The sequence below is a fragment of the Falco naumanni genome, chromosome 3, assembly GCF_017639655.2.
Source record: "Falco naumanni isolate bFalNau1 chromosome 3, bFalNau1.pat, whole genome shotgun sequence".
In the NCBI taxonomy this organism is placed as follows: Eukaryota; Metazoa; Chordata; class Aves; order Falconiformes; family Falconidae; genus Falco; species Falco naumanni.
The window spans coordinates 8,356,930-8,372,014 of NC_054056.1; the positions used below are offsets into that span (position 1 = coordinate 8,356,930).

Genomic DNA, 15,085 nt, shown 5'->3' on the forward strand with positions numbered 1-15,085 from the left:
TTTTCTCAGGTTAATTTTTTTTCCCCCGCACCAATCAGCCCACAGAGCACTATCTTTTAGTAGGCTAGTAACAACGGTAACATTTCAATCCAAAACCGTACACACAAAAACTTCAACCTCTGTCCGAAGGAAAAAACAACACATTTACATCTTCCTTCTCTGCCAGCACTACAATCCCAAACCTAGAAAGCCTAACTACCAGCACACGCTGCCACAGCAATCACATGGAAGAACCAGCAGTGTGACTACCGAGTTGCACAGGCTGACGAGACTTACACTGTACAAGGATGGTAAATTGTATGAGCCCAGATCCCACAGCAACGCCAGGTCCATAACTGTGAGGACACAACATCCCACTGCATATTTACTGCATGCCCCAAATTCAGCAAATTCACTTTGGGAGCTACACAGAAGATGGATGCCCCGTTTTCAGTACAGTTTTGGAGCCTGACAATTTCTACATACTTTAAAATAGATGTGGATGGCACGGCTAAATCCCAGCGTTCAGGTAACCTACTTCTGGTCTGCTTTTTGTCAAAGACTCCTCCATCAAGAACAATGTCAGTAAACGCTTTCTAATAGTCCATATGGGGGGAAGAAGGGACAAACTCTGTTTACGAGAAACACTGATATCCAACCTCAGATTAGCCAGCCTGAGCTGACACTGTAAGCCTCCTCCAATACTACTAGGAAAAAAACAAGAGACAATACTTTGTATGCCTTTCACATCTTGTCCCGCTTTAGTTAATGAACGTGGCCAGCCTTCATGGAGGTGAAAATGAAAGTGAAACTTCAGAGTCCAGCAGTTTGGCAGCTGTTCATTTACCCTACAGCATGCTCTCAGAAACAGTGTCTTCATCTTCTCTCTTTTTCTGCTATTAGAAAGGTATTTTCCCCAGTCTAATGAAGTTCTGTATATCAAACAAGAGCCCACTAACTTCAGAATTGTACAAAAATTTATCCTGTGCAGCAAATTATCTGCCCTTCTTCTTTGCCGTAAAGAAAAGAGAGGAAGGAAAGAGGGACAGGACGAATGAGGGACAGGAGGAGGGAGGGAGGGACAGACAGAAGTGACAGAAGCTAGGGCCAAGGGAATTATTAATTTCCCTACCACTTCATCTTCAGTCCAACACTTCTCAATCAGTTTTGGCACAGGTTTCTTCACCAAGCGCTGCAGGGCTTTTCCGGCATCATAGTTACTTTCATGTAGCTAAAAAAGTAAAGAAGACAAATAGATCATTCAATGGAATTAGCAGTGAGCTGATATTGGACAAAAATCACTATAGGGGGCCACATGAGATGTTCTATGTCTAATTATTTTTACTGTTGATATATGAAGTGAAATTTAAACAACCTGAAGGATAATTGGGGTTTTACTAGTGGAAGAAACAGCATCAAAACAAGTACATTTTTCCCTTCCTTTCTAAACTTCTCACAGATAATGTCTGAACCCATAAAGTACTGAATATTTTGTTAACTTTAAAAAATGTTTTTACATTAAATTCCAAGGAAAATTATAAAAAGCGCCAACAAAGTTTTTTTCAAAAGGAGTTATATTTTATGCAGCATATTTTGTTCAGATTAGTAAAACCAACTGAAAAAAATAACATACAGGAGTGACTGTAAATCACAGTATGTTGTTTACCCATCCAGAATATTCTCTTATTTTCACTGCACTGCAAAGATCACCATGTTCTTGGAAAACAAATATGGAAGAGAAACAAAACCTCTACAAATAGCTACAGGACTAGATGAAAGCAACTAGGGATGCCTAAGATAACATTACTTTTTCAGCTGGTCACAGCCTGCAGTGCACCTTATTTTCTACCATAACTTTGTTACCTATATCATCAAAAGCTATCTGAAGCAAACTGTTAAATCAGGGTGAGGTAGAACTACACTGGAAGAAAAAAATCCATTCAACAACGAGCCCATGAGAATCTCTGGCTCTTGACTCTTGATAGAAAACATTTAGCACACTGCAGGTTTATAGCCTGTCCCATTTTCAAAGTACAGTAGGATTTTAAGAACAGAAGGACTATTCAGGAGCCTGCTCTGTGTCTTCTGAAAAGAAGTGCCCTGCGTTCATACTGTGTCCAGTAGCATGATTCAGAGACTTTTAAAAACTGCAAGTAAATTACTCAAATTTACTTCTGTTAAGTAGATATGATTTCTACTAAGAAATTAAGGCAGTTATGTGAATCAAGATAGAAAGGAAAAACGAAATCACTGGCCCTACAGAAAAGTCTTTTAGTCAGACTATAATAAAAATCAGTTCCTGCTGAAAGCCAGCTCTGTACAGTTCTGCCAGTAATTAATCTCTCTATAAAAGGCTTGTGCACTGACTTTTGAAAGCGCCGTACAACTTACAGAAGGAAGAAAGTCAAGTGGCAACTTAAGATTGCTGTGATGACTTTTACAGCAAATTACAGATGTGTGTGCATATATATGTGTGTGTATGCATTATAAACATATATATATATATTATGGCTCTTTAAAGCTGCAACACTGTTGAATCTAGGTTTCAGATGGGACAAGCCTGCTGAAAGAAAGCCTGCATGGCTCCAGAGCCACTGCACTTCTCCGAGATATTCAGTAAGTTTCCAAGAGCTGCAGCAGAACTTGCCAAAAGCTGGGAAATGGAAAGCAAAACTGCACTCCGTACTGGACTCATGCAGCTGTGAAAAGAAAGCACATCTGTAAGAGCTGGTACAAAACAGTCTTCACTTCCACTTCCTGGCTTTTGTCAACTCAGGTTTTAAATAGCTTGTGCATCTGTAAAGGCACTGCTTTTTTACACAGCAGGGTTCACTTTTTCAATAAAAATGGTACCATAAATGGACAGGGAATTTCAGATAACAAGAAATACCCATTTCACACAAGGCACTGTAGTATACCACACCAGGGCACTTTATGAAACGGTGGATTTTGGATACCACATTATGCCATGCCATCTTACCATCTATTTTATTAAGATCTCTGTTTTCTGGTCACAAATGCCACAGAATGGATTGTGGCAGTCTATAAACCCAATCTGTTTGCAGCACAAAGTGCACTCAAAATGACATTGTTTTCTTCAGTGAAGCCCCTGCACATGAACCTCAAGGTATTAAAAATAAGAACCAACTTATTCCACTTGCTGATGGAATTTTAGTTCTGTATAATTTCAAGCCTCCTTTGTAACACCTGAAGAATCCAGTTTCCAGAAAACAATTTGATCAACAATTGTTACTGAACACCTCGAAGAGGTGGTCTGAGGTACAAAAATGCAGAGGACAGGTTAGCTTTAGCAGCAGAAGTGCACAGCCCTCTGGAAAATGAGGCCTCAAAAGTCATACTGTATACCTCCTACTGACAGGGATGAACAAGTGATCAGCTGTGTGCAGGAAGAAATTAGTACATTACGGGTTACAATGCACACAAATTGACTCAAATCTTCTATCATCAGTATGAACAGATATTGAACTGATGAAGGAGCTCTTCCACCTCCAAGTTATTGGGTCATTCAATTTTTTTTATATACTTGGGGACTGCTAAAGACACTTTTAAGTACTTCTAAAAATAAAAGGTCACTGTTTGGCCAAGACCTCTGATCATTACCTGCAATGTGTTTTTAGAACAAACAGTAATGTTCCCCAAACTGGTGGCCTCAACATTCCCACCCCCCCCCCCACCCCACCCCCCCCCCCAACAACTCAAACAAAAATAGCATACAGGGTGTTACTGCAACGAAACAAGTGCTTGGCCAATATAATGGGAACAAGAAACAAAACTAAGCCAGAGTAGTTTCCCATTAATTTTCAGCTTTCTATATGGCACCTACGGGGAAGTGACAGATACCCTGTGCAATAATTGTAACTATATGTGCTAATGCAGAGCAACCATAGAAAACAGTGTTTCAACTTCCATCAAATAATTTCCTTCGCTACCTGATCTCTGCATGCTGCTGCTAAGGAGATGCATGAACACACCAGAGCCATCAACAGCACCTCACACGGCTCTAAGTCAGGGAGATGCATTAACTGAGATCACTTCATAGAAACCAGTGCTTTCAAACCTGTCTCCCCAGGCGAAATTTCCTAATGTACAACAGACCAATGGCTTATAAATCTGTCTCTGTGGACTACATCAGTATCAACCCTCATGACTGCACTTCTGCGCAAGTGAAACAATGATCTTTGTGCATCTTACACCAGCCCGAAGTCAAGAGATAAGAGCAGAAAAGTAGGCTTGCAGTGCAGATCTCAATGCCAATACTCAAACGACACTACTGACCTTAAACTTCTTTAGAACCTGCGTTTTCAGGACACCTGTGATATGCAATACCTACTTAAAGGCATGAAAAGAAGATGTTATCTTTTCTACTGGGTACACAGTAATTTTTCTCCTTATTTGCACTGCAGCACTGGGAACAGATCCATCTTAAAGAAAAAAGTACTCAGTTTTGCCAGCTCACCTTGCAAATATTCTTTTCTGTGCATGCCACAACCTAAAAGAATTTTCAGTTAGAAAACCTGACAGTGTTGAAGAGAACAGTGCTTCTGTTTCTTTTCCCAGTTTGCTCCCTCCCAAAACATGCAGTAATGCCAAGCCTCTTTGTAACTTGGAGGGCATCTTTATTTTGCCACCACAAGGACAGCATGTTTTTTCTCTGGCAGCCCTATTGCCCAAGCAGTTCAATCCATAAAAAAACCCAAAAATCCAACAAGCCCAGAAAGAATGGACTGGTCTAACAGGCAACTACACTGGTGGCCTGTTAGAAAACCAGAAGAGTTTACAGGCCATCAGAACTGTTCCCAAATCAGCAATAGAAAATACAAGCATTAACTTTTGACCAAGTAACTATATTAATAACAATCACAAAACCCATAAGCACAGAAGTAAGAGAAGAAGTATCATGTAACAGAAGACAGTTGTGAAAACAAGGGACCTGACACAGGATTAGAGTCTCCTGAAAAATGTTACCTTAGCAAGGGGGGTGGGGAAGCTTTTATAAGTGCCAGGAGTGTAGGATAATGCAGCAAAAAGGGAAAACAAAAATTTTAATATAAGTGCCGGAGCTAAATTTACGTGTTTCCATCTGGCTCATTCTCTTATTACTTCTGGTCATTCAACATATATAAACACTTCATTGGCAAACAACTGAAACACATAACTATTAGCTAATGATGACTAGCTATGGTTTCATTAATTTCTGGTTGAACTTCTCAAGGTATTGCTATAAACACTAGGTTACTATCCTGTCATCCAGAGAACACCATATTCAGCATTAACTTGGCCATCTAAATTCTGAACCACTGTGACATTATGTATGTATACAGCTGCAACAAAAGCAGTCAACACAAATGTGCTTATACTTTAAAACAGAAAATATAACAACTTCTGCATCAATGGACAAGATTTTAGATTGAAGAAAAATTCTGAATGTGCATGTGTCCAAAAACCTCATTTATATTACAACAGTCATTAAACAATGCTAGATCACAGGCAAGCCTTATCACCATAAAGTCTGCACATTACCACAAGGTTTCAAGTTTCTACTACAGCTTCTCAGCAGAGCTGACATTTTCTGTCTGTGATGTTGCAAATAAATTCTCCTTCTGGCATGGCTCAGCTGTCAGGCACCCCTGTTCTGTAATGAACCCATGAATTACATCTTGCAGCTCTGACATTTCTGGTCTTGCTCATCAAAATATTGTTCTTCAATTGTAATTTATAACTTAATTTAAATGTCCCTTTTACTGTGACCTTTTTAGATCAGAATGGCATTGCATCTGGCAGTTTCTACTTCAGGAAGGCATCCTTTTGCAATTACAGTCATTATGACCTCCATTGAAAAGCCCATCTAAGGCTGTATTCATGCTACAGTATTAAATAATTGTGGTCCATTGAAGAACAGTCTTAGATTTCAGAGTTGTCTTCTCGAAGGAAAAATTGCTACTATACAGTGAGAAGGCAGTACTGAACTACTTTGCAACCTACACAGAAAAGCCAATAAAAGCAAAAGGGATTGTTCAGCCAGAACACAGAAATGCAGTCATGTCCAGCATTTACAGGACAGCACTGGAATTCAGGAGTTCTTCAGGTTCGAGTGCTGGCTCTTCCACCAAATTATGTCTGGTCACAGACAAATCACGTTACTTGTCAGGGCACAGAAACATAAAGCCTGAACTGCCGAACATGAGGTAAATACTACCAGTATTGCAAGAGCATTTTAATAGTCGAGTGATACAGATGAGTCAAAAGAAATTTTTCACTGCTGCCAAGCAAGATACTTCAGCGGAATTGCAAAAGACGATGGTATTTGCCTGGTAGTGCACTGTCGATATTTACCTAACATCCCTATTTAAGCACCAGTTATTTTAAGCTGTGCAGGCTGAAGAACATTGTACTTACTAATGAGGGATTTGCTCCTCTCACTGAAGGAGCCAAAGTTCAAGATACCCAGTAGCTCTCTGTAAAACCGTGGCATGTTTAAAAGGGTAGAAAATAAAGGGGAGACAGAAGGAAACAACAAGACAGACAACAAGGAAAATGAAAAGCAGACCAAGAATTACTGCCACGTGGCTTGAGCAGCTAGGCCTTTTGGTGTAATTGCTCTAATCCAAGCACCTAATTAAATACAAAATGTAATTCAGGCCACTTTTCAGCAGCAGAGCTGACAAATCTCTGTTTGATACAGAAACTCTTTATAGCTATGGACATCTTGACCTACTATCAAATGGAATATGCTCTATAGCAAATATATCTCATTAGGTGAAACAGCAAAATCCATTTTCAAATTTGCAGCATTAAAATGCTCATCCTCCAAAACAGCAAGATTTGAATCTTATCAACCCCGTCTGGTTCCCAACAAGACAGTAGCCCCAAACAGCCTTTAATTCCAGAAATTTCGTTCCCCCCCCCGCTCTTTGAAATTCTACATCCTTCCCACCTGCTGCAACACACTGAACAATCTGGATCAGAGAAAAAATATACTGCACTCTCAGAGAACCAAACCACTTTGCTGAGCTCCCTCTGGTGCCCAAGGACAAGAGAACCTTGGACCAATCAAGAACGTAAACGATCCAAAAAAACCACTCTGCCCAACAATCTTGTTTTGCCAACATGCTGTCACAGTTAACTGGGAAATCTTGATTTGTCACTTGCTGACACAGTCAAATTCTGTTGCAGGCCAAGCTAACAAAAAAAACATGGTGACAGAAATCAGTAAGCTACTTAAAAAAAAATACTACTACTAGTTCTGGGGTTTTTTTAAATACCAAATTTGTGATACCTGACAGCTTCAAAATATAGAAATCAGTCCCCACTACTTGGGAAAAAGCAACTTACATCTCGTCCCTCCAGTTCTAATCTATTTTAAGTTTCTAAATAATTGCTACAAAGTGATCTAAGATGTTAATGATGGAGATTAAAAAGCCAGATGCTTGTGTTACATCCACTTTTCACACGCTGGGATTGCCAGGATTCTTCCGAACAGCTCAACATACAGTTGCAAAATACAAAACAATAGAGGGAGGTAACTGTGCCAGCTGGCTTTGTGGGTCAATACAACAGGCATGGCCAGTGCTCCACAAGCATCCAGGGCAAGAGCTTGCCAAGCACCTGCAAAACTTTCAACAGAACTAAAAAAAACCCCAAAAAAACTTAAAAAAAATCTTTCACATATTCCCCAGAAGTTTTTTAAAGTAACCATGGCAGACATTTTTAGCCCTTTTTATATGCCCTTTTCAACAGTTTCTCTAGAAAGATTTCTCGACTCATCTTACAAATAGAGTGCTGAAGTCTTTCCCCTAAGAGCAAGGATAAGGATGAATGAAAATTCGAAGTGGCAAAATTGTTTTATGCACTAGAGGTGGCTTCGTTTTCCAACATGCCCAGGCAGATAGCGATGGCCCCTGAAGTGCTATGCTACCTCATCTGAACCATGAAAGTAGCTGTTAATTAAGACTCATCCAAAATGAGAACTAGTAATAAGAAATGCTAACATATACTTAAATAATTTTTTATGCTTTCAACCTTGTCTGTAGTTAATGAACAAGAAAATCTGGTCTAAGGGCAAGTTAAAACACAGAGTGATTTGTCTGGGTGACATCTTACTTAGAAGTGAATTTCCTTAAACCGATATTACACCGTCATGTTTGTCACTCATGACACGTTCCCATGTAATAGTGCTATGAGAAGTCAGAACGCTATTAGCACAGAGACATTTATACAATATTAACATGTGATTGTTTTGCCTTTCTTCCATGTAGTAGTATGCAAGCTTAAGTGGTGATATTTCCTTACCACATGAGGATAAGTAGAGTTGCTAGCTCTTTGATTTCCCCAGCAAAAACAACACACACAACAAAATGACCAAAACCTCTTGAGATGTGCTCTTACACACTGAGCTTGCACAGTGACGCTTCCAGTTTCTTTTCTAGGGTCTGCTGTTTATGTAACTGACGCTCACAGCTTCTCTTGAATCAAAACATGAAGAATGAATTATAATTCTAGAATTTCTTTAAAACTGAGAATGAAATAGTAATTTAATTCCTTCTTGACCTGGATTCTCTGAGAAAAGAGCCATAGAAACTCTGAACAGCAGGAATAGCTCAAAAGCGATAAAGGATAAAAACAGGTCGTGAGTCTCTGGCCTACGTATTAGTATGAAGCACAAAAAAGATCTTAAAACAAATCTGCTATTAAAGCAGAGCTCTGGGGGACAGATGCAAAGACATGGGAGGAAGGCAGGGGAAGAAACGACACCAAGATTTACCCCAAATTTACTCCACTGTACTTGCCAGCAGTAGCAACCATGTTTATGCTAAATATTCACCATGTTACAATCTTTCAATGGATTGTCAGATCTAGGGCATCAGCTTTCTACCACAGAGCAGGATGAATTTTCTGAGCATATTTTTTTCCAAACCTGTTTTGTCAGTCATTTCTGTTCTCCGAAATCACTGTTGTAGCCTTAAAACACTTTTTTGCTAGCTCTAATCTGCAGGGCTTGCCAGCTCCAATTTTTGTAACGTGTCTTCATTAAGTCCTTTTAAAAATCAGTTCTTCCAGCCTCTGTATACCCAAATTCCAGATGCAATGACTGACTTATACCCTCAAAAGCTTTTGCTTACTTCTCTTCTACTGAAGATGAAACGACCATTTATTTCAGTGAAGTTCTAACATTACCCCTAAAGTGCAAAGTGAGATTCCAAACAATGGAAGAACTCCTTGCTTCCTATTACAGTATTCTAGGGCACTAATAGCTCTCACACTTTCTTTTAATGATACATCAGAGGCAACAACACCTCATTTCTTTGAGGTGAACAACTCTGAGCAATAAAGTTGAAAGCAGAGTTTTTGCTTGTGTGCCACAATCTGCTAGATATAGAAACAGACATATGCTTCTGCCTAAGATGAACGTGATATTAAGGCACAGAGCAGGCGATAACTGCTCACTTCGATTGTTTCATTTGCTGTATTTCTTGTATTGTGAATGAAAGCACACTCAGAGTGTCAAGGGATCCAATACAGCTGCAATTATCACCAGATAACCACCCTACCAGAAACATGTTTTTTTTAAAATGAAAAAGTCATTCTCCTTGCCTGTTAACTTTGAGAAGGACATCTTTAAGTTTTAACTAAAGGCAAGCCAACACAAATCTTTCCACTGCAAGAATCATTTGAGAAGTTCCTACCTCCTCAGTTGTGCTGATTCAACTACTCGTTAGCTGTCCTACACTCTGCATGTGTGAAATGATGTCACTTTAGAGTAACCCGCAAGCAGTACGTGCTTTGTTTTGAAAAATGAACAAAACCACAAAACCACCACTTCGGAGGTCACATAAAAGTTTTCATAACCAGAATACTGTTAAAAAGCCACAAAACACTTCTCTGTATTTACAATATACCTTTGCAAACCCTTAATAAGCCTACAACAATCATGCCAAAATACTCCTATACAATTCTCTCAGTAGACAACGTATGTGAGGGTGGGATAATAAAAGGAAGACACATTGAGGAAAACATTGTGAAAACAAGAACAGTTTTTCATGTGAAGACATACTAATAAAACCTTGGCTATTGTGCCTATGTAGGCAAGCTACATAGCAAGCTTCTATAAGGTCCTTCTGCGTATCATCATGTGTGTACTGTGATACAAATGTATATGAATATTTATCTTCCATCTCAAAAAAGTCTCAGTACTTCACCCCACACAGTGGAGCTGGAGACTTACTGCTTCCTAAGTTTGCATGCTACTTTTTCACATGTACAAAACCAGGTTTCAGAATGACTGACCTTTACCTGACTTGCCTATAAGCTCTCTAGCACATTAAGAGTTTACAGTATTTCTAATGAATGCAATAAAAAGGGACTACTACCAATCTATTAGTGTAAATTAACCTGGAAGAAATTGCAGACTTACAATGCAGTTATCACTTCTGAATTTTATTTGAGAAGTGATTTACATGGCTCTGGATATTAGGGGAAAGGCAAAACTCCTTTAAATTCCTAAGGAGCAAGATAAAAATGATCCATATGCCACTGAAATTAGCCTTCTCAAGTCTAAGGTATAAATTTAAAACACAGCTCTTAAGATGATGCCAGTAAGCTTTCTGGTATTCTTAGTTAATCTGATCTTTAATGCTTCCTAGTACTTTTCTTCATAGGGCAATACTGAACTGCATGGGAAGAACTTCACCAGAGTTGTCTCTCACTGCAAGCCACAGTCCAGTAATCTGCTTAAATATTTTGACACTGTACGTTAGCTTCAAAGTATGACAAGGACAAGGAGGATGTTCTCCGTAACAAGTACCAGCATCATACCTCTGGTAAGTTCGCAGTCCAGCAATGAAGGAACATTTAAGTACTGAATTTCCTTTGTCTGAGAGTAGTTTTGCAAAATGTAATACCAGAATTGAAGTCTCTACAGAAACTCAGGAGAACAAGGAAACAACTAAAAATACAGTTTCACCTGCTTGTCTGACCATGCTGGAATTTGATCCTGTCACAGAACTGAAGGGCAGGGTTGTCTTTATTTTCATTTGAAAATTGGAACTCCTTTTCCCCATGCTCCACCTAAGTATTACAGATGGCCCAAGTTACCCAGTAATTACATGTGTTACAGAAGAAATTTTTCACAAGTAAAACATACTGGCATTACCATTGGATACATTTAAAATATTTCCACAAGGCATTCCTTCCTTCCACAGAAGAAAACAAAACAGTGTGTCAGATGCTTGCACTAGCAAGTAAAGAATACTAACAAAATAAGGTAGTTAAACTAGCCAGCTTGGAAAGGGAATGAGTTCTAATGTTTTTCAATTGATTTCCAAACTTCAATTAGCCTAGAACAAACAAAAAAACCCACCCAACCAAAAAAACCCACCCAAAACAAAACACCACCACCACCACCCACCACCACTCAAAAAAAAACAACCAACCAACAAAACAACCCACAACTGCCTGATTAAGTCCTAGCTCTCCTGCATGATTTTCTTGCTAAGGACCTCCACAGTTATCTTGTAAATACTGTTTTGAGGGGCTTTTTGATGGTATTCTGATTATTAAAAAGCAATGCCTATCCACACTTAAAGCCCAAACGCACTAAAAAGGCTAAGTTCATTACTACCAAGTATTAATGATAAGACTTTCACATCAATCATGCTAGATCTCAGAATGCAATAATGTTGTCCACAGTGACCCAAAACAAGGTTTGCGAGTAACTCAAATTAGCATTTCCATTTCCCTTTTCACTTGCAAGGAAGAGTTCTGCCTCGAAGCAATGTGCTTCTCCAGATCACAAGATAGGAGAAAATGCGTAGCTATAAAAAAATGAAAATATTTCCATCACCTACCATTTCACCAATAAAAAGAGCTTCCTGGGTATGAAACTGGAAAAATAAAAATATACTGAATATGCATGTTTTTGTTTTACACGATTAATATTTTAAGGTCTAACGCTTCAAACAACCTTTCCTCATGAATATTTAAATAAAGCACAAACCAGCTAATTTTAGAAAGTCAGCCACATTCAGCTACCTGTTCTATGGTCCTGGAACAAAAAAAACCCTCTCCATCTCAAAATATCATGACAAAAGACTTCAGGAACTAATCGATCCTCCTCCACACCTCTCAGTATGACAGCCAGCAAGCATCAGGAGGGCAACAGACTCCAAATGAAGACTTCATTTCCTTCCTAAGGGTTACAATGACAAACGTGGCATCACATCCCAATAGCCAAACAAAGGAACAGTAGTTGAAATCTACCTGGCACATTAAGTGAATAATCATTTCAATGAGCTGCTATATATATTTATGTTGTATTGTGGCCTTCATGATCATCATTTCTATCTGGTATAATTAACAACAAATCCTTCTGGGGGCTACAGCATCTGTTTTTACATAAATAAAACACTAGCAAAGCTTGTCAAGACTAATTTATATGAAACGCTGCTCTGAAGTTTATTAGATTTCCACAGTAAGAAAACATGCTGTATCAAATATTTTTTTTTTATTTTAATCTTCTGGGTCACCTGTGACAGTTTCTAAACAAAATCACAACCTAGTGCACAAATTATTTATAAGATAAAACTGATGTAAATCTGCTGTGTTTTAAATAGGTGGTGAACAGAAAGAAAAAAAGGCACCTTTTTGTCAGAAAGTTAATTACCTATCTAAACTATTTTAAATTAGTCAAAAAAGTAGGCTCTCGGAAATAAGTCAAAGTTTCTTAAAATATCCCACCTGACAGAACTATTTTTCATAATAAAACACTTTTCTAGAAAAATTCAAAGTTAACAAGGAAAGCATCTTCACCGGTTTCTAAAAGTTGCAATGAACAGTACTGGCACACAGAGTAAGTTTTTGAAGCATGAATAAGCCAAACATTGCAGAAACCTAAGGACCTTTCAAGAGTCATTAAGGTTAAACCTTGCAGATTGCATTTCCTTGGAAGTACAACAGTCCATGTTCGGGCAGATTATTTAATGGGGACTATACTCTGTCAATACAGGGCTGAATATTAGCTTAGAAAGGAAAAGATGACTTGCACCACAAGACCTACAAAAGAGAAACTACAGCAAAGCTGAAGTTAATGAGACTATTACCACAACACTACAGGGTTAAGCCTTACTGCCATACATTGCGATGTCATATTGAGGGGAAGTCACGACAACAGCCATCAAAATATTACACAAACAAGATTCTTAAGGGGATAAATTAAGGAGTTTGTATCGTGCTTTTATTTCAGAAGTGTGAAACTCCCAATTCAGTATGTAAATCAGCAGTGCTTATCTGAAATAAATCTCTACTAGATATACAAAAAGAAAGAATCAGAAGAGCAGAAATGAAGTATTTTGGGACTCATCTAAGTCTCAGAAGCAAGACTAGAAGTGCAACTACAGGCTCCTTAGACTCCCAAGTGATTAAAGGGGGTAATTGAAGTAGATAGTGAAACAGTGAAGTTAAATGAATTTTCTGCATTAGCCTTTTATTATAGATGACAAGGGGAAAGAAATTCCAATTCCAAAAGCTCTTTGATGATTACTGGCCTTAATAGAGATTTGAGTCTTTAAGAAGGATGGTAAGGACCAACTTTGAAAATTCTAGAGTGAGGTAAGCCACCAGAACCAGATGGCATCCATCCCAAGAGAAAGGAAGGAAATAAAATGTAAAACAGGCTGAAGTGGATGTGCAATACACACTTAACTGTGATCCTTATCAAAGAGTATAAAAAACTTTCAACACGCTCGCTATCTTTATAAAAGGAATCAAAGGACTAAGATTTATACATTCACCTCAGCTGTAAAGTTGTAGTGGGTTTGCACGGCAAGGGTTTGCTAGTGGGGGGCTACAGGGGCAGCTTCTGCGAGAAGCTGCTAGAAGCTTCCCTGTGCCTGATGGAGCCTGTGCCAGCTGCCTCCCGGCTGGACCCACCACTGGCCACAGCCGAGCCCATCAGCGACTGTGGCAGTGCCGCTAGGATAGGGGGGGAAGAAAAATCTGCACCAGCGCAAGAGAGGAGCGAGAACACGTGAGAGCAACAGCCCTGCAGACACCCAGGGCAGGGCAGGAGGGCAGGAGATGCTCCAGGTGCCGGAGCGGAGGTTCCCCAGCAGCCCGTGGTGAAGGCCGTGGTGAGGCAGGCTGTCCTGCAGCCCAGCGAGGGCCGTGGTGGAGCAGATCCCCGCCTGCAGCCCAGGGAGGGCCGTGGTGGAGCAGATCCCCGCCTGCAGCCCAGGGAGGGCCGTGGTGGAGCAGACCCCCGCCTGCAGCCCAGGGAGGGCCGTGGTGGAGCAGACCCCCGCCTGCAGCCCAGGGAGGGCCCCCCACACCACAGCAGGGGGATGCCTGAAGCAGGCTATGACCCATGGAAAGCCCGCACTGGAGCAGGTTTGCTGGCAGGACCTGTGACTCCGCGAGGGACCCACGCTGGAGCACTTTGTGAAGAAGGACTCGCTGGAGCAGTTCATGGAGAACTGTCCCCTGTGGGAGGGACCCCACGCTGGAGCAGGGGGAGATGCGGCGAGGAAGGAGCAGCAGAGACAACATGTGACGAACCAACCGTAACCCCATTCCCTGTCCCCTGCACCGCTTGTGGGGAGGATGTAGAGAAATGAGGAATGAAGCGAAGCCCAGGAAGAATGGAGGGGTGGGGGGAAGGTGTTTTTGTTTTGATTTTCGTTCCCATTATCCTACTCTGATTTGAATGGTAATAAATGCAACTAATTTCCCCAAGTCAAATCCGTCTCGCCCATAATGGCAATAGCTGAGTGATCTCCCTGTCTTTATTTGGACCCATGAGCCTTTCCTTATGTTCTCTCTTCCCTGACCGGTTGAGGAGGGGAGTGTGAGAGCAGCGTCAGTGGGCACCTGGCGTCCAGCCACGGTCAAGCACTCACTGTGAAGCACTGAGAAATAACACTTGACTTTGCGAAGTAAAAGTGAGAACAAGGAAGATTTTAATTTTGGGACATAATTTGATCTTGGATTTCAGCTGGTTACACGTGCAAGTATGTAGACTGTATTTTAAAAATTTTGCAGAATAAGAATGAAAGTTCTGCTGCTGTTTATTTAGTAAGTATTATGGGGGCACATT

At 40.1% G+C, this 15,085-nt stretch overlaps 1 protein-coding gene across 5 annotated transcripts in view; it reads right to left on the reverse strand.

Moving 5' to 3' along the window:
* RERE (arginine-glutamic acid dipeptide repeats) overlaps positions 1–15,085 on the reverse strand; it is a 254,169-nt gene that overhangs the window by 79,465 nt on the left and 159,619 nt on the right. For all 5 annotated transcript variants that reach the window (XM_040585411.1, XM_040585410.1, XM_040585408.1 and 2 more), the window contains one exon: positions 1,112–1,210. In XM_040585411.1, the coding sequence (XP_040441345.1) occupies positions 1,112–1,210 (99 nt within the window). The remainder of the gene's footprint in view (positions 1–1,111; positions 1,211–15,085) is intronic.